Raw genomic sequence first — 20,121 nt, forward strand, 5'->3', positions numbered from 1 at the left:
TCCTGGCGTCATGGGGAGTTTGTTCCACCATTGGGGGCCAGAGCAGCGAACAGTTTTGACTGGGCTGAGCGGGAACTGTACTTCCTCAGTGGTAGGGAGGCGAGCAGGCCAGAGGTGGATGAACGCAGTGCCCTTGTTTGGGTGTAGGGCCTGATCAGAGCCTGGAGGTACTGAGGTGCCGTTCCCCTCACAGCTCCGTAGGCAAGCACCATGGTCTTGTAGCGGATGCGAGCTTCAACTGGAAGCCAGTGGAGAGAGCGGAGGAGCGGGGTGACGTGAGAGAACTTGGGAAGGTTGAACACCAGACGGGCTGCGGCGTTCTGGATGAGTTGTAGGGGTTTAATGGCACAGGCAGGGAGCCCAGCCAACAGCGAGTTGCAGTAATCCAGACGGGAGATGACAAGTGCCTGGATTAGGACCTGCGCCGCTTCCTGTGTGAGGCAGGGTCGTACTCTGCGGATGTTGTAGAGCATGAACCTACAGGAACGGGCCACCGCCTTGATGTTAGTTGAGAACGACAGGGTGTTGTCCAGGATCACGCCAAGGTTCTTAGCGCTCTGGGAGGAGGACACAATGGAGTTGTCAACCGTGATGGCGAGATCATGGAACGGGCAGTCCTTCCCGGGAGGAAGAGCAGCTCCGTCTTGCCGAGGTTCAGCTTGAGGTGGTGATCGGTCATCCACACTGATATGTCTGCCAGACATGCAGAGATGCGATTCGCCACCTGGTCATCAGAAGGGGGAAAGGAGAAGATTAATTGTGTGTCGTCTGCATAGCAATGATAGGAGAGACCATGTGAGGTTATGACAGAGCCAAGTGACTTGGTGTATAGCGAGAATAGGAGAGGGCCTAGAACAGAGCCCTGGGGGACACCAGTGGTGACAGATTCTCGCCACGCCACCTGGTAGGAGCGACCTGTCAGGTAGGACGCAATCCAAGCGTGGGCCGCGCCGGAGATGCCCAACTCGGAGAGGGTGGAGAGGAGGATCTGATGGTTCACAGTATCGAAGGCAGCCGATAGGTCTAGAAGGATGAGAGCAGAGGAGAGAGAGTTAGCTTTAGCAGTGCGGAGCGCCTCCGTGATACAGAGAAGAGCAGTCTCAGTTGAATGACTAGTCTTGAAACCTGACTGATTTGGATCAAGAAGGTCATTCTGAGAGAGATAGCGGGAGAGCTGGCCAAGGACGTTTCCCACTCGGATGATTTATATCTGACAGAGGGGCTTTAAATGAATAGTATGGTGACATCTTAGTGTGTCTTGAAGTAAATAGGATTATTAATCATAAACTCTGACAGCAACAATACAATGCAGCTTTGACATCAAGAAGAGAATGGGCTGATGGGTGGTGGTGTTACTCTATAGGTAAGGCTGTCCAATATGAATGTTCAATACACAATAGGTTGGTTATGGAGGGTGATGTACCACAGTCAAAGTCCTGCAATAAGAGCTAAGAGACTAATATTTGTGTAAACTATACATATTTGTGTTCTATGGTTGTCACTGAGTTGGCTGATATCCCATTTATGGGGTCACTCCACATTTAAGGCTGTACAGTGCCTATACAAAGTCTACACTTTGCTCCTTTCATATTTCTTTTGGTCCTGATAAACTCCCCAGTCCCTGCCAGTAACAAGCATACTCATAACATGATGCTGCCACCACAATACTTAATGTGTGGTCTATCTCCAGGTCATCAGACTGTTAAATAGTCACCTCAAGCCGGCCTCCGCCCAGTACCCTGCCCTGAACTTAGTCACTGTTACTAGCCGTCTACCACCCAGTACTCCACCCTGTATTCTAGTCAAGGCTCATCCTATATAACTACTGCTGTACACACCTTTTATATTCATATACGGTCCATAATGTCTAGACACACCATCATATACATTTTAAACAAATTGTATATATTTATATTCCAGACTCTGACATTCCTCGTTCTACCATTTCTATATTTCTAAATCCTTAAAATAAATTGTAGGGAAAATCAGTAGGTCACACAAATGACTATTTCTAAACAAAGATAATAGACAAGTAGAATGGGAGAGGTTTCTTATACTATACTATCAGAGACTCACGTCTGTAGCCATCAATTGCTTTGAAAAGCTGGTCATGGCTCACACCCCACCATTATCCAAGAAACCCTGGATCCACTCTAATTTGCATACCGCCCCAACAGATCCACAAATGATGCAATCTCTATTGCACTCAACACTGCCCTTTCACATCTGGACAAAAGGAATACCTATGTACAGTCGTGGCCAAACTTTTTGAGAATGATACAAATATTAATGTTCACAAAGTCTGCTGCCTCCGTTTGTATGACGGCAATTTGAAGATACTCCAGAATCTTATGAAGGGTGATCAGATGAATTGCAATTAATTGCAAAGTCCCTCTTTGCCATTCAAATGAACTGAATCCCCCAAAAACTTTTCCACTGCATTTCAGCCCTGCCACAAAAGGACCAGCTGACATCATGTCAGTGATTCTCTCGTTAACACAGGTGTGAGTGTTGACGAGGACAAAGCTGGAGACTCTGTCATGCTGATTGAGTTCGAATTTTGTATTTTTTATTTTATTTTTTTACCTTTAAAACTCGGCGAGTCAGTTAAGAACAAATTCTTCCAGAATAACAGACTGGAAGCTTCAAAAGGAGGGTGGTGCTTGGAATCATTGTTCTTCCTCTGTCAACGATGGTTACCTGCAAGGAAACACGTGCCGTCATCATTGCTTTGCAGGCAAGGATATTGCGGCCAGTAAGATTGCACCGAAATCAACCATTTATCGGATCATCAAGAACTTCAAGGAGAGCGGTTCAATTGTTGTGAAGAAGGCTTCAGGGTGCCCAAGAAAGTCCAGCAAGCTCCAGGACCGGCTCCTAAAGTTGATTCAGCTGCGGGATCGGGGCACCATCAGTACAGAGCTTGCTCAGGAATGGCAGCAGGCAGGTGTGAGGGCATCTGCACGCACAGTGAGGCGAAGACTTTTGGAGGATGGCCTGTTGTCAAGAAGGGCAGCAAAGAAGCCACTTCTCTCCAGGAAAAATATCAGGGACAGACTGATATTTTGCAAAAGGTACAGGGATTGGACTGCTGAGGACTGGGGTAAAGTCACTTTCTCTGATGAATCCCCTTTCCTATTGTTTGGGGCATCTGGAAAAAAGCTTGTCCGGAGAAGACAAGGTGAGCGCTACCATCAGTCCTGTGTCATGCCAACAGTAAAGCATCCTGAGACCATTCAAGTGTGGGGTTGCTTCTCAGCCAAGGGAGTGGGCTCACTCACAATTTTTACTCAGAACACAGCCATGAATAAAGAATGGTACCAACACATCCTCCGAGAGCAACTTCTCCCAACTATCCAGGAACAGTTTGGTGATGAACAATGGATTTTACAGCATGATGGAGCACCTTGCCATAAGGCAAAAGTGATATCTAAGTGGCTCGGGGAACAAAACATAAATATTTAGGGTCCATGGTCAGGAAACTCCCCAGACCTTAATCCCATTGAGCATATTGGTGTTCAATCCTCAAGAGGCGGGTGGACAAACAAAAACCCACAAATTCTGACAAACTCCAAGCATTGATTATGCAATAATGAGATGCCATCAGTCAGGATGTGGCCCAGAAGTTACTTGACAGCATGCCAGGGTGGATTGCAGAGGTCTTGAATAAGAAGGGTGAACACTGCAAATATTGACTCTTTGCATCAACTTCATGTAATTGTCAATAAAAGCCTTTGACACTTATGAAATGCTTGTAATTATACTTCACTATTCCATAGTAACAAAAAAAGTATATTACATAATAAAAGTTGTGATACAAATATCATGTCATAGTGAATTCATGACATGTGAACGAACAAGCCTTTTCATACTTTATAATATGGCTATACAGTGGGGAGAACAAGTATTTGACACACTGCCGATTTTGCAGGTTTTCCTACTTACAAAGCATGTAGAGGTCTGTAATTTTTATCATAGATACATTTAAACCGTGAGAGACGGAATCTAAAACAAAAATGCAGAAAATCACATTTAATGATTTTTAAGTAATTCATTTGCATTTTATTGAGACCCAGAGTTACTTCTGCTCCAGAGGATAAGTTCATTAGAGTTACCAGCCTCAGAAATTGCTGCCCAAATAAATGCTTCACAGAGTTGAACTAACAGACATATCTCAATATCAACTGTTCAGAGGAGACTGTGTGAATCAGGCCTTCATGGTCGAATTGCTGCAAAGAAACCAATACTCAAGGACACCAAAAATAAGAAGAGACTTGCTTGGGCCAAGAAACACGAGCAAGCCTTCACATTGACTCTGTACTGGTACCTCCTGTATATAGCCTTCACATTGACTCTGTACTGGTACCTCCTGTATATAGCCTCCACATTGACTCTGTACTGGTACCCCCTGTATATAGCCTCCACATTGACTCTGTACTGGTACCCCCTGTATACAGCCTCCACATTGACTCTGTACTGGTACCCCTGTATATAGCCTCCACATTGACTCTGTACTGGTACCTCCTGTATATAGCCTCCACATTGACTCTGTACTGGTACCCCCTGTATATAGCCTCCACATTGACTCTGTACTGGTACCTCCTGTATATAGCCTCCACATTGACTCTGTACTGGTACCCCCTGTACACAGCCTCCACATTGACTCTGTAGCCACGGTATAGTTTTTTTATTGTGTAACTTTTTTTCTTACCTCTTATTTTTCTTAACTACATTGTTGGTTAAGGGCTTGTCAGTAAGAATTTCACGGTAATGTCTACACCTGTTGTAGCTTTGTAGCGTAGCTTTAAGGGAATAGTATGGTCACATCTAGATAAACAATTAACAGAGTAAATGCGTATAAACACACTTCCTATTCATGGAGGTATTTATTCATCATCTACATATTCATATTACGCTTCTACGTCTGTGTACAGGAAAGTATTAGTTGTAAGATGTAAGAGAAAATATATCAGCTTATTGTTAAATAATTATGACGTTCTTTCCAATACAGAAAGTGTAGTAACTATTGTTTCCAAACTGCGTTACCCACTCCAGCCAGCAGATGGCGACGAGCGTCTTTCAGGTGATGCTTCTAGCGTGACGTATAATGGACTGGACGGACGCTTCTTCAGGAACAACAACACGGATACTATTTCAACCAGGTCGGTAGCTTGCTCGCCAACATAAAACTGAAAGATTGACGTTTTCGGCCATGTAAATGTACATTAGCTAATCCCAGTGTTTAAAACACATTTCAGTTGACGTTAACTTGAATCTAATGTGCTTGTTCAATTTGCAAATTTGTTAAAGATTGATACTGAGCCGAGCACTAGGCTATTCGCTAATGCTAACTAGCTAGCTAACATCCCTGACCATGAGCTCATTAAACTACTCATCCCCTGCTAAAGAAGTGGATGTCTGCTGTCCGGAGAAAGAAGCTCTGGCGCTGAACATTGTCGTGAAAGACGAAGAGGAGGATATTACAGTGAAAGGAGAGAAAGAAGCTCTGGCGCTGAACATTGTCGTGAAAGACGAAGAGGAGAATATTACAGTGAAAGGAGAGAAACAACCTTTCAGAATGGAAGAGGAGGCTGTTATAGGGAAAGAAGAGAAAGCATACTCTTCCTCTCTAAAAGGTTCTATCTCAGTAAAGGTGAAGGAGGAAGACGTTTTGGGAGTGAAAGAGGAGGAGACAGAATATCAGATTAACACCAGTGAGTACTGTCCTAAAAACAGGGGCACAAACTATGCCGTTGTTGAACTAATGTGTGGTTTTTAAGTGGCATTCTACTGAAGTTCTACACTTCAATATGATGTTCAGTATTATATAAATTGTTAAAGGGTCAATCTGCCATTGCTACATATATTTTTGGGACTGTTAAATGAGATTTAATTATATATAACAGGCTTTCAAAATGTAACAATGGAGCATAATTTATACTTTCAATATCAAAGGGACACAAAAGGCACCCAATTAATTTAGAGATATTAATGCCTCTGATAAGACCCCATGACTGTAATAGACAGTAATAATTGATGATGGTAATAAGTTCACCATCTGTTTGATGTTCTCGTTCAAACAGGAGAGAGACATGACTATCGTGGATCCTCTGGGGAGCCTCAACAACATCCTGATGCTGACGAGACAGAGAAGAGTCTCTCCAGATCAGAACACCAGATGGTACAGCTTGGTCTGGTCTAGCATACAGCTTGCTCTCTCTGGGTCTGTGTTTCTGTAGAGCACTTTATGACAACAGTGACATCAGCATCCATAATGATGTGCGTCTGTGTCCCCTCTTTATGGTTACCAGGACAACGCTAGCCCTTCCGCCCTCCCGGAGTCCCTGTGTCGTGCCTCTCCCGGTAGCACGTTACTGCTGGGTATGAAGAGGTTGTCTGTGCTGCTGGTGGACTGCAGGAAAACAACAGGGCTGAGTGGAACTGTGAGAGGAGGAGAAGAGAAGAAAGGATCAGATTTGACACATCAGAGTAAGTGCTGTAGTTTAGTTTTAATAAATAAAATAGATCTGCCCATTGGTATCTGTTCCCAATAAGGCTGTCCCCGACTAAAACAAAAACAACTTTGCACACTCTTGGTATTCTCTCAACCAGCTTAACCTGGAATGCTTTTCCAACAGTCTTGAAGGAGTTCCCACATATGCTGGGCACATGTTGGCTACTTTTCCGTCACTCTGCGGTCCAACTCATCTCAATTCATCTCAATTTGGGTTGAGGTCAGGTGATTGTGGAGGCCAGGTCATCTGATGTAGCACTCCATCACTCTCCTTCTTGGTCAAATAGCACTTACACAGCCTGGTTGTGGTTGGGTCATTGTCCTGTTGAAAAACAAATGATAGTCCCGCTAAGCGCAAACCAGATGGGATGGTGTATCGCTGCAGAATGCTGTGGTAGCGATGCTGGTTAAGTGTGACTTGAATTCTAAATAAATCACAGTGTCACCAGCAAAGCACCATCACTCATGAAAGCTCATCAATGCTTCCCGGTGGGAAACACACATGTGGAGATCATCCGTTCACCTACTCTGCGTCTCACAGACATGTCGGTTGGAACCGGAAATCTCAAATTTGGACTCATCAGACCAAAGGACAGATTTCCACCGGTCCATTGCTCATGCTTCTTGATTCACACAGTCTCCTCTGAACAGTTGATGTTGAGATGTGTCTCTTAATTGAACTCTGTAAATCATTTATTTGGGCTGCAATTTCTGAGGCTGGTAAGTAAATGAAGTAACTGGGTCTTCCTTTCCTGTGGAGGTCCTCATGAGAGCCAGTTTCATCGTAGCTTTTGATGTTTTTTGCGACTGTACTTCAAGAAACTTTCAAAGTTCTTGAAATATTCGGTATTGACTGACCATGTCTTCAAGTAATGATGGACTGTTGTTTCTCTTTGCTTATTTGAGCCATTTGGACTTGGTCTTTTACCAAATAGGGCTGTCTTCTGTATACCCCTTTAACTTGTCACAAGACAACTGATTGGCTCAAACGCACTAAGAAGGAAAAACACATTAATATTTAAACAAGGCACCTGTTAATTGAAATGCTTTCCAGATGACTATGAAGCTGGTTGAGAGAATGCCAAGAGTGTGCAAAGCTGTCATCAAGACAAAGGGTGGCTACTTTGAAGAATCTCAAATATAAAATATATTTTGATTTGTTTAACACTTTTTTTGTTTACTACATGATTCCATTTGTGTCATTTCATAGTTTTGATGTCTTCACTATTATTCTACAATGTAGAAAATAGTTTTGAAAAATAAAGAAAAACCCTTGAATGAGTAGGTGTGTCCACCTTTGACTGGTTCTCTATACACAGTGGGGAGAACAAGTATTTAACACACTGCCGATTTTGCAGGTTTTCCTACTTACAAAGCATGTAGAGGTCTGTAATTTTTTTATCATATGTACACTTCAACTGTGAGAGATGGAATCTAAAACAAAAATCAAGGAAATCACATTGTATGATTTTTAAGTAATTAATTTGCATTTTAGTGCATGACATAAGTGTGTGATACATCAGAAAAGCATAACTTAATGTTTGGTACAGAAACCTTTGTTTGCAATTACAGAGACCATATGTTTCCTGTAGTTCTTGACCAGGTTTGCACACACTGCAGCAGGGATTTTGGCCCACTCCTCCATACAGACCTTCTCCAGATCCTTCAGGTTTCAGGGCTGTCGCTGGGCAATACGGACTTTCAGCTCGCTCCAACGATTTTCTATTGGGTTCAGGTCTGGAGACTGGCTAGGCCACTCCAGGACCTTGAGTTGCTTCACGGAGCCACTCCTTAGTTGCCCTGGCTGAGTGTTTCGGGTCGTTGTCATGCTGGAAGACCCAGCCACGACCCATCTTCAATACTCTTACTGAGGGAAGGAGGTTGTTGGCCAAGATCATGGCCCCATCCATCCTCCCCTCATGGCCCCATCCATCCCCAAAGAATGATGTTTCCACCTCCATTCTTCACGGTTGGGATGGTGTTCTTGGTGTTGTACTCATCCTTCTTCTTCCTCCAAACACGGCGAGTGGAGTTTAGACCAAAAAGCTCTATTTTTGTCTCATCATACCACATAACCTTCTCCCATTCCTCCTCTGGATCATCCAGATGGTCATTGGCAAACTTCAGACGGGCCTGGACATGCGCTGGCTTGAGCAGGGAGTACCTTGCGTGCGCTGCAGGATTTTAATCCATGACGGCATAGTGTGTTACTAATTATTTTCTAATAATTGCGCCAACAGTTGTTGCCTTCTCACCAAGCTGCTTGCCTATTGTCCTGTAGCCCATCCCAGCCTTGTGCAGGTCTACAATTTTATCCCTGATGTCCTTACACCCTCTCTGGTCTTGGCCATTGTGGAGAGGTTGGAGTCTGTTTGAGTGTGTGGACAGGTGTCTTTTATACAGGTAACAAGTTCAAACAGGTGCAGTTAATACAGGTAATGAGTGGAGAACAGGAGGGATCCTTAAAGAAAAACTAACAGGTCTGTGAGAGCTGGAATTCTTACTGGTTGGTAGGTGATCAAGTACTTATGTCATGCAATAAAATGCAAATTAATTACTTAAAAATCATACAATGTGATTTTCTGGATTTTTACAATTTTTAGATTCCGTCTCTCACAGTTGAAGTGTATCTATGATAAAAACTTACTGGCCTCTACGTGCTTTGTAAGTAGGAAAACCTGCATAATCGGCAGTGTATCAAATACTTGTTCTCTCCACTGTATGTATATACTGAACAGATATGAAAACAACAATTTCAATGATTTACAGTTCAAATTAGGAAAGTAGTCAACGTAAATACATTTATTAGGCCCTAATCTATGGACTTCACATGACTGGGCAGGGGCGCATTTAGTGGATCTGTTGGGGCGTAAGCCCACCCACTTGGGAGCCAGGCCCAGCGAATCAGAATTAGTTTTCCCCGCAAAAGGGCTTTGTTAAATAGTCCTCAAGGATAAATACTCCTCAGTTTCATCAGATGTCTGGGTGGCTGATCTCAGACGATCTGGAGGTCCTCGATCTGCGGTTGTGAGGCCTGTTGGACGGACTTCCAAATTCTCTAAAAAGACATTGTAGGCGGCTGATGGTAGAGAATGCAACATTCAATTCTCTGGTAGCAGCTCCAGTGGATATTCCTGCAGTCCCTAATCCATTTGCACACTCCCTCAAAACTTGAGACATCTGTGGCATTGTGTTGTGTGACAACTGTACATTTTAGAGTGGCTTTTTAGTGTCCCCAGCACAAGGTACACCTGTGTTATGCTGTTTAATCAGCTTTTTGATATGCTACACCTGTCACGTGGATGGCAAAGCAATGTAAACACATTTACAAAAAATTGGAGAGTGGAGGTTTCATTCTGGTCTCTTTTTATATAAACACTGTCTTTGGCAGGAGGAAAACCAAACTTGGAGGAACCAAAGACCACCACAACATCAAGACGACACCTCTGTTCCCAGATCAAGTTAGGAAGCCTGAAAAGACCTGAGAGGACACACACAGGAGAGAAGCTGTACCATTGCACCCAGTGTGGAAATAGTTTTAGCCGGTTAGGAAGCCTCAAAGCTCATGAGCGAATACACACGGGAGAGAAGCCATACCATTGCGGCCAGTGTGGAAAGAGTTTTAGCCTGTTAGGAAGCCTGAAAGCTCATGAGCGAATACACTCAGGAGAGAAGCCGTACCATTGTGGCCAGTGTGGAAATAGTTTTAACCAGTTAGGAAACATGAAAAGACATGGGAGAATACACACAGGGGAGAAGCCATACCACTGCTCCCAGTGTGGAAAGAGTTTTACAGCGTTAGTTAAGCTGGAAGCTCATGAGCGAATTCACACAGGGGAGAAGCCTTACTACTGTTCCCATTGTGGAAAGAGTTTTAACCATTTAGTTAACATGAAAAGACATGAGAGGATACACACAGGAGCGAAGCCTCACCATTGCTCCCAGTGTGGAAAGAGTTTTAAGCGGTTAGACACCCTCAAAGATCATTTGCGAATACACACAGGGGAGAAGCCTTTCCGTTGCGCCCAGTGTGGAAAGAGTTTTAGCCGGTCAGGAAGCCTGAAAGAGCACGAGCGAATTCACACAGGTGAGAAATCTTACCACTGATCCCAGCGTGCAATGTGTTTTTACCCAATTAGGACACCTGAAAGAAGACATGAGACCGCACACGGGGGAGAAGCCTTACAAATGTTCAGACTGGGGGGAAGGCTTTTTACTCATCAGTAGCGTAAAAAACATGTGTGAATCCACACAGGAGAGAATAATGACTTCTCCTACTGGGCTAAGCTGATATGACGGCTTGGTGGACAAAGGGAAGAGGATGAATCCTGAAGAGGATTTTTTTTTAGGAGGGGCTTTTATTCTAAACAATAGGATAGGCGGTTCCATGACGCCAGATCTTGTCTGTGCCCTCGGGGACCAATGACTTAGTTACACTTTTAAAGGAATACAATTCTCTCACATTGAAGGTTTAACATCACATTACATCATTTCATATATAGTTGCATCTTTACTCATTCATTTTATACAAGAATTAGATGCAAACCCCATAATTGAGAAATGTACACATTGAGACATAGTTATGTGTTTCCAGTCCTCTCTAAGGTCACCAAATGAAACACACTCAACATAACTGTCCCTTAAGTGTCCACAGACCCTTCCCACACTCTCAAAGGTGGACATATAGTTTAATTTTGCCATTTTGGGGATTTAGGAGTTCGGCCATGTGAATTCCTTTGTTCACTCTGTGGTCTCTCTCTGTATGAAAAGGGGGCGGGAGTCTCCGCCAGGTAGTTACGACCTGAGATAACAGAACCTGGTTGTAGGAGAGGGGGAAGCCACAATCTATACCCAGAAAAGGCCACATCGTGACAATATGGAGCATGTCAGTTTGAATATAATGTAAATCAGTTTTCTTGTGTTCAAATGTAGGATAGATCAGATTCCATGTGTTTAAATGGTCATTTTTTCAACTCTGACTGTGTGTTTATCTGGGTGTGTCATTCCTCCAGCACTACAGATAATCAAGTGATATTTGGATGTGATGCATTAGTTCCATTGTTGACATTTGCATTGTTGGCCCACTGATGATTTAATGAAATGAAAATGTTCAGACTCTGTAATGGAAAATGTTAGTTGTTTGTGTGTCCACAACTGAGTATGTGACTAACCTTGTGAAACTGTCCTATTATAAGCTCCTGTTCTTGGGAGTATCATCCTGTGTTGCAAATCAATTTACACCTGTGTCCTTGTATGAATAAAGTCCCTCCCAGGAACAGGAAACTATAAAGATATGTGCTCATCACTCAATGCTTCAGGAATTCAGACTGTCTACACTGCGCTGTGTAACTCTGTTATTCTCTCTGAGCTCAGAAATAAAGAATCTTGGTTTGACTTGGACTCCAGCAGATCCTTATTTTATAATATCCACCACAACTCTCCCAAGGATTGCTGTTTATCATTGTCTCAAAGAAGAGTTCCTCGTTCCACTTTATATATCCACCTTAGTAGCTAAGTTTCCATGTAATTTGAGACAGATTTTCATGTGAATATTCTCAAATCGCATAAAACAATATATACATTTTCCCACCAGAAATGTTTCTATCAAACAGGTTTATTGCAGATTAAAGGCTTTGCGTGACAAATAAATAACTTTTGCTGTTAAATTCCCAATGGTTTCCATCGCATTTTCAACTCTACTGATGGTTTAACAAAACTTGCATTACATAGCAAAAATTATCTTGTCCCGTGCACTGTAGCCAGCAGCTCATAGATACAGTGTTGGTAGGCTACCTACATGATGAGATTATTATGGATGAGAGAGATATTATTTTATTTGTCAAATGGCAGCTAAGCATCGATCATCATGTCACCAGAATAAGACCCTCAAAATGTATTGGAAAGGAGCATCAAGCTCATCACGTGCACTTTCACCACCCTGTGAAGTTCATAACTTATTTCATCTGTAGCCTAATAAACTACATGGGTTCCCAAGTCGTAGTGGGAGGACCACACAACATATCATCACGTGACTCCAAGTTAACTAAGATGTGATGGTTATTATATAAATATTTGCTCATAAAGGAGTTTCCACCTCCATTTCTCGCTTATACATTTTTACTGACACAAAAAGTCCCCACCATGTCAAACAAACTAACATATAGTTTGTCGGCTTTTATAAAATTGTTCAGGCATAACCTGTTTCCATCAGCCCAGTCATTACTTTTGAAATGGTTGGATCAATATCCACCTTCATGATGTGGATGAAGCCTGATTTGGAATGTCTGAGTAGTTCTATATGATGTCATAATACACCCCTCTGATAATCAAATGATATTTGGAATGTCTGAGTAGTTCTATATGATGTCATAATACACCCCTCTGATAATCAAATGATATTTGGAATGTCTGACTAGTTCTATATGATGTCATAATACACCCCTCTGATAATCAAATGATATTTGGAATGTCTGAGTAGTTCTATATGATGTCATAATACAACCCTCTGATAGTGATACATTTGCTCCATTGTTTCCATGTCAGTTGGTTTCCCACTCTGATGATTTATATCTGACAGAGGGGCTTTAAATGAATAGTATGGTGACATCTTAGTGTGTCTTGAAGTAAATATAATTATTAATCATAAACTCCTATAGCAACAATACACTGCAGCTTTGACATCAAGAAGAGAATGGGCTGATGGGTGGTGGTGCTACTCTATAGGTAAGGCTGTTCAATATGAATGTTCAATACACACAATAGGTTGATCAGTAGCCAGTTAGCTAGCTGTACAGTCCTATATGAATTTTCAATACACACAATAGGTTGATTGGGGAGGTGATGTACCACAGTCAATGTCCTGCAATAAGAGCTAAGAGACTAATATTTGTGTAAACTATACATTGTTGTATTCTGTAGTTGTCACTGAGTTGGCTGATATCCCATTTTATAGGGTCACTCCACAGTTAAGGCTGAACAGTGCCTATACAAAGTCTACACTTTGCTCTTTTCATATTTCTTTTGATCCTGACAAACTCCCCAGTCCCTGCCGGCGACAAGCATACCCATAACATGATGCTGCCACCACAATAGTTAATGTGTGGTCTATCTCCAGGTCATCAGACTGTTAAATAGTCACCTCTAGCCGGCCTCTGCCCAGTACCCTGCCCTGAACTCAGTCACTGTTACTAGCCGTCTACCCCCCAGTACTCCACCCTGTATTCTAGTCAAGGCTCATCCTATATAACTACTGCTGTACACACCTTTTATATTCATATACGGTCCATAATGTCTAGACACACCATCATATACATTGTAAACCAACTGTATATATTTATATTCCAGACTCTGACATTCCTCGTTCTACCATTTCTATATTTCTAAATCCTTAAAATAAATTGTAGGGAAAATCATTAGGTCACACAAATGACTATTTCTAAACAAAGATAATAGACAAGTAGAATGGGAGAGGTTTCTTATACTATCTTTACTTACTCAGTGAAGAGACTCCAGGGATGGTGATGAAGGCTGTAGGAATGAAGATCAGACAGTGAAGAGACTCCGGGGATGGTGATGAAGGCTGTAGGAATGAAGATCAGACAGTGAAGAGACTCCGGGGATGGTGATGAAGGCTGTAGGAATGAAGATCAGACAGTGAAGAGACTCCGGGGACAGAGATGAAGGCTGTAGGAATGAAGATCAGACAGTGAAGAGACTCCGGGGACAGAGATGAAGGCTGTAGGAATGAAGATCCGACAGCAATTCTGGTCCTGTGGTCAGGTGGGGGAGTGGTCGATCCAGACAATGATTGTGAGGAAGCATGCAGGGAACAGGCTCCTTTCTACTACCATTCTGTGGTCTGGATACATGCCAACAAAGACTACAACTGCTTCAAACAATGGGAGAGGCTACCATTGACCACCACACTTTCTTTCATAACCAGGAAGCCCATGTTGAGCCATCAGTGTTCCCACTATGGAAGAGGGAGCAGGAAGCCGTCATCCAGTCTCTCAGAAAACCATGTTGAGCCATCAGTGTTCTCACTATGGAAGAGGGAGCAGGAATCCGTCATCCAGGGACAAGGACAAAGGTGCAGCACTGGTGTTAGTAGCTGATGACAGAAGTGACAGCCTGGATACAAAACAAAGTTTGACACGATCAGTGTTGTTGAGCAGAGAATCAACCAGAGAATCAACCAGATTGATTCACAGTCAGTGTTGTTGAGCAGAGAATCAACCAGAGAATCAACCAGATTGATTCACAGTCAGTGTTGTTGAGTAGAGAATCAACCAGAGAATCAACCAGATTGATTCACAGTCAGTGTTGTTGAGCAAAGAATCAACCAGGTTGTTGAAGTTACTCAGGTGCATAATACATTTGATTTGTTTAATTCTGTTTTATTCAATTAGAATAATTTACTCTGAATGAGAACAATCACATCTGTGAGCTTTATGCATTATAACATCGATTGACTAAATGATGACGTTGACAGATTTGTAGTAAAACAAGGGTTGGAGTAAATTCCATTTCAATTCCAGTCAATTCAGAAAGTAAACCAAATTCCACATTTTCCTCATTGAAAACCATAGAAGAGAATTGGAATTTTCAGTTTACTTCCTGAATTTACTGGAATATTCTAAAATGGATTCAATTGGGAGGTTTTCCTCATGAATCTGCACAACAACACCCTATAATGACGAAGCAAAAAACAGGATTAGAAATGTATGCAAATGCATTTTAAAATTAAAACTGAAATATCACATTTAAATAAGTATTCAGAACCTTTACTCAGTGCTTTGTTGAAGCACCTTTGGCAGTGATTATAGCCTCAAGCCACCTTGGGTATGACACTACAATCTTGGCACCCCTGTATTTGTGGAGTTTCTCCCATTCTTCTCTGCAGATCCTCTCAAGATTTGTCAGTTTGGATGGAGAGCGTCACTGCGCAGCTATTTTAGGATTTCTTCACAGTTGTTCGATCAGGTTCAAATCCGGGCTCTGGCTGGGCCTCTCAAGGACATTCAGAGACTTGTCCCAAAGCCACTTCTATGTTGTCTTCGCTGTGTGCTTAGGGTCGTTGTCCTGTTGGAAGGTGAACCTTTGCCCCAGTCTGAGGTCCTGAGTGCTCTTGAGCAGGTTTTCATCAATTATCTCTCTGTACTTTGCTCCGTACATCTTTCCCTCGATCCTGACTAGTCTCCCAGTCCCTGCCGCTGAAAAATATCCCAACACCATGATATTGCCACCACCACGATTCACTGTAGGGATGATGCCAGGTTTCCTCCAGACTTGGCATTCAGGCCAAAGAGTTCAATCTTGGTTTCATCAGATCAGAGAATCTTGTTTCTCATGGTCTGAGAGTCCTTTAGGTGCCTTTTGGCAAACTCCATACAGACTTTCATGTGCCTTTTACTAAGAAGTGGCTTCCGTCTGGCCACTCTACCAAAAAGGCCAAATTGGTGGAGTGCTGCAGAGATGGTTGTCCTTCTGGAAGGTTCTCCCATCTCCACAGAGGAACTCTTGAGCTCTGTCAGAGTGACCATCGGGTTCTCAGTAACGTCCCTGACCAAGGCCCTTCTCCCCCAATTGTTCAGTTTGGCTGGGCGGCCAGCACTAGGAAGTCTTGGTGGTTCCAAACTTCCAAACTTTCCATTTAAGAATGATGACGGCCACTGTGTTCTTTAGGAACTTCAATGCTGCAGAAATGCTTTGGTCCACTTCCCCAGATCCGTGACACAATCCTGTCTCGAAAGGTGGCCACATTCTGCTCTGTCTCATGTTTACAAAAATAGAATTGTGCTTTTGGTCATTAAGCCGCATTAAATCAAACTGTATAAAGATGTATGTATTTTATTTCAACACCTGCTCCTGATCTGTACCTCAGTACATTGTCTCTGTACTGGTACCCCCTGTATATAGCCTCCACATTGACTCTGTACTGGTACCCCCTGTATATAGCCTCCACATTGACTCTGTACTGGTACCCCCTGTATATAGCCGCCACATTGACTCTGTACTGGTACCCCCAGTATATAGTCTCCACATTGACTCTGTACTGGTACCCCCTGTATATAGCCTCCACATTGACTCTGTACCGGTACCCCCTGTATATAGCCTCCACTATGACTCTGTACTGGTACCCCCTGTATATAGCCTTCACATTGACTCTGTACTGGTATCTCCTGTGTAAAGCCTCCACATTGACTCTGTACCGGTACCTCCTGTATATAGCCTCCACATTGACTCTGTACTGGTACCTCCTGTATATAGCCTCCACATTGACTCTGTACTGGTTCCCCCTGTATATAGCCCCCACATTGACTCTGTACTGGTACCCCCTGTATATAGCCCCCACATTGACTCTGTACTGGTTCCCCCTGTATATAGCCCCCACATTGACTCTGTACTGGTACCTCCTGTATACAGCCTCCACATTGACTCTGTAGCCACGGTATAGTTTTTTTATTGTGTAACTTTTTTTCTTACCTCTTATTTTTCTTAACTACATTGTTGGTTAAGGGCTTGTCAGTAAGAATTTCACGGTAATGTCTACACCTGTTGTAGCTTTGTAGCGTAGCTTTAAGGGAATAGTATGGTCACATCTAGATTTAAAATGTACAGATTAAATGTGTATAAACACACTTCCTATTCATGGAAGTATTTATGCATCATCTACATATTCATATTACGCTTCTACGTCTGTGTACAGGAAAGTATTAGTTGTAAGACGTAAGAGAAAATATATCAGCTTATTGTTAAATAATTATGACGTTCTTTCCAATACAAAAAGTGTAGTAACTATTGTTTCCAAACTGCGTTACCCACTCCAGCCAGCAGATGGCGACGAGCGTCTTTCAGGTGATGCTTCTTGCGTGACGTATAATGGACTGGACGGACGCTTCTTCAGGAACAACAACACGGATACTATTTCAACCACGTCGGTAGCTTGCTAGACAAGATAAAACTGAAAGATTGACGTTTTAGGCCATGTTAATGTACATTAGCTAATCGCAGTGTATAAAACACATTTCAGTTGACGTTAACTTGAACCTAATTTGCTTGTTCAAGTTGCAAATTTGTTAAAGATTGATACTGAGCCTAGCACTAGGCTATTCGCTAATGCTAACTAGCTAGCTAACATCCCTGACCATGAGCTCATTAAACTACTCATCCCCTGCTGAAGAAGAGGATGTCTGCTGTCCGGAGAAAGAAGCTCTGGCGCTGAACATTGTCGTGAAAGACGAAGAGGAGGATATTACAGTGAAAGGAGAGAAAGAAGCTCTGGCGCTGAACATTGTCGTGAAAGACGAAGAGGAGGATATTACAGTGAAAGGAGAGAAAGAACCTTTCAGAATGAAAAAGGAGGAAGAGGAGGCTGTTATAGGGAAAGAAGAGAAAGCATCCTCTTCCTCTCTAAAAGGTTCTATCTCAGTAAAGGTGAAGGAGGAAGACGTTTTGGGAGTGAAAGAGGAGGAGACAGAATATCAGATTAACACCAGTGAGTACTGTCTTAAAAACAGGGGCACAAACTATGCCGTTGTTGAACTAATGTGTGGTTTTTAAGGGTCATTCTACTTAGGTTATTCACTTCAATGTGATGTTCAGTACTATATAAATTGTTAAAGGGTCAATCTGCCATTGTTACATGTATTTTTGGGACTTTGAAATTAGATTTAATTATATATAACAGGCTTTTAAAATGTAATAATGGAGCATAATTTATACTTAAAATATCAAAGGGACACAAAAGGCACCCAATTAATTTAGAGATATTAATGCCTCTGATAAGACCCTATGACTGTAATAGACAGTAATAATTGATGATGGTAATAAGTTCACCATCTGTTTGATGTTCTCGTTAACACAGGAGAGAGACATGACTATCGTGGATCCTCTGGGGAGCCTCAACATCCTGATGCTGACGAGGCAGAGAAGAGTCTCTCCATTTCAGAACACCAGATGGTACAGCTTGGTCTGGTCTAGCATACAGCTTGCTCTATCTGGGTCTGGGCTTTGTTTCTGTAAAGCACTTTATGACAACAGTGACATCAGCATCCATAATGGTATGTGTCTGTGTCCCCTCTTTATGGTTACCAGGACAACGCTAGCCCTTCCTCCCTCCCGGAGTCCCCGTGTCGTGCCTCTCCCGGTAGCACCTTACTGCTGGGTATGAAGAGGTTGTCTGTGCTGCTGGTGGACTGCAGGAAAACAACAGGACTAAGTGGAACTGTGAGAGGAGGAGAAGAGAAGAAAGTATCAGATTTGACTCATCAAAGTAAGTGCTGTAGTTCAGTTTGAACAAATAAATAGATCTGTCCACTGGTATCTGTTACCAGGACAACCAGCAGAGTTCTGTTAGTTGACAGGAAGAGTAGTGTATATGGATGTTATGAATATCATAACACTGAAAAAGGATTCTGCCAATGAAAAGAGAGAAACCGATAGACCATATAAAACCTTGATGAAAGTTAGCTTTAGAGGGAAAGTTTCAAGATGACCTGATATAAGGTGCTTGTTTTACAAAAACATTCCATAAAACATTATGGATGTTACATTGCCTGTCCCAGTCAACCCCCCTATCTTTACAAGACTGTAGAACAGGCAAACTAAACTCAAGACACTGTTAATTAATGATCTAATACTGGAGGAAAGCTGTGATCAGGCTGCCTACTCAAGAGAAAGCTTCGAACTGTAACCAGTGCCTGTGTAACGGATGTGAAACGGCTAGCTAGTTAGCGGTGGTGCGCGCTAAATAGCGTTTCAATCGGTGACGTCACTTGCTCTGAGACCTTGAGGTAGTGGTTCCCCTTGCTCTGCAAGAGCCGCGGCTTTTGTGGAGCGATGGGTAACGATGCTTCGTGGGTGACTGTTGTTGATGTGTGCAGAGGGTCCCTGGTTCACGCCCGGGTATGGGCGAGGGGACGGTCTAAAGTTATACTGTTACACCTGCAACTTGGTTCAGTTTATCAATCAACGTACCAGAGTAGTTACAAACAGTACAGAAATTGAATCATCAACATATTTTGATCATATCTTTACTATTGCTGCAGGAATGTGTTTGAAAGCAGTATCCAAATTCATCGGCTGTTGTGATCACAATATAGTAGTCATATCTAGGACAACCACAGTTCCAAAAGGCTGGGCCTAATGTTCTATATAAGAGATCATACAATTGTTTGTGGGGATTCCTATGTTGTTGTTAGGTTATTTTATTTCACAGTAAATAACTCACAGACTCTAGAGAAGCTTTAACCAAGTTTAATTATTCCCAAAGGTTCTGTACATCTGTAATTCAGACAACCCAACATTTGTTCCATCCAGATATGTCTCACTTAAGACACTCCTTCTCTCCAATCCTTCCATCTTATGGTTCCACAGGAAGAGAGTAAAGAGAGTAACAGGATACCAGACCTTTCTCCCTGATGAGAATCTGTCCTGACCTCAACCTCTCCTTCATCTATTCCACAGATGTTCGTCTCCCCTGTTTCACACTTTGCTCTCCTCTCGTCCACCCAACACATTCCGAAGCCATCTGTCTTTCTTCAGAGAACCATTAACTTCTGACATAACACCCAGTCTCTTTCACTTCCTATCACTTCTTTAATGTC

The 20,121-nt window shown here is 42.6% G+C and overlaps 2 protein-coding genes across 4 annotated transcripts in view; both read left to right on the forward strand.

Annotated features, from left to right (window-relative positions):
• The first annotated feature begins 5,046 nt into the window (after window positions 1–5,046).
• Window positions 5,047–11,908, forward strand: LOC127922573 (zinc finger protein 879-like). Its single transcript, XM_052506421.1, has 4 exons — window positions 5,047–5,714; window positions 6,084–6,181; window positions 6,312–6,489; window positions 9,906–11,908. Exons 1-4 carry the CDS (start codon window positions 5,375–5,377, stop codon window positions 10,619–10,621), a joined length of 1,332 nt encoding a protein of 443 aa, XP_052362381.1. The 5' UTR covers window positions 5,047–5,374; the 3' UTR covers window positions 10,622–11,908.
• A 5,414-nt stretch (window positions 11,909–17,322) lies between these two features.
• The window catches only part of LOC127922572 (zinc finger protein 431-like), a 49,741-nt gene continuing 46,942 nt past the window's right edge, over window positions 17,323–20,121 (forward strand). The window contains exons 1-3 of one of the 3 annotated variants that reach the window (XM_052506419.1): window positions 17,340–18,011; window positions 18,381–18,475; window positions 18,611–18,788. In XM_052506419.1, the coding sequence (XP_052362379.1) occupies window positions 17,663–18,011; window positions 18,381–18,475; window positions 18,611–18,788 (622 nt within the window). In that variant the 5' untranslated portion in view covers window positions 17,340–17,662. Of the gene's footprint in view, window positions 18,012–18,380; window positions 18,476–18,610; window positions 18,789–20,121 lie in introns of all 3 variants that reach the window. The other 2 variants (XM_052506418.1, XM_052506420.1) reach the window with 2 other exon arrangements.

Source organism: Oncorhynchus keta, unplaced genomic scaffold (assembly GCF_023373465.1).
Source record: "Oncorhynchus keta strain PuntledgeMale-10-30-2019 unplaced genomic scaffold, Oket_V2 Un_contig_2627_pilon_pilon, whole genome shotgun sequence".
NCBI lineage: Eukaryota > Metazoa > Chordata > Actinopteri > Salmoniformes > Salmonidae > Oncorhynchus > Oncorhynchus keta.

Coding starts and splice junctions, on each gene's coding strand:
- LOC127922573 (XM_052506421.1), top strand. CDS start 5,375: ATGAGCTCATTAAACTACTCATCCCCTGCTAAAGAAGTGGATGTCTGC. Junction 5,715..6,083: donor AGAATATCAGATTAACACCA/GTGAGTACTGTC, acceptor TCGTTCAAACAG/GAGAGAGACATGACTATCGT. Junction 6,182..6,311: donor CCAGATCAGAACACCAGATG/GTACAGCTTGGT, acceptor TATGGTTACCAG/GACAACGCTAGCCCTTCCGC.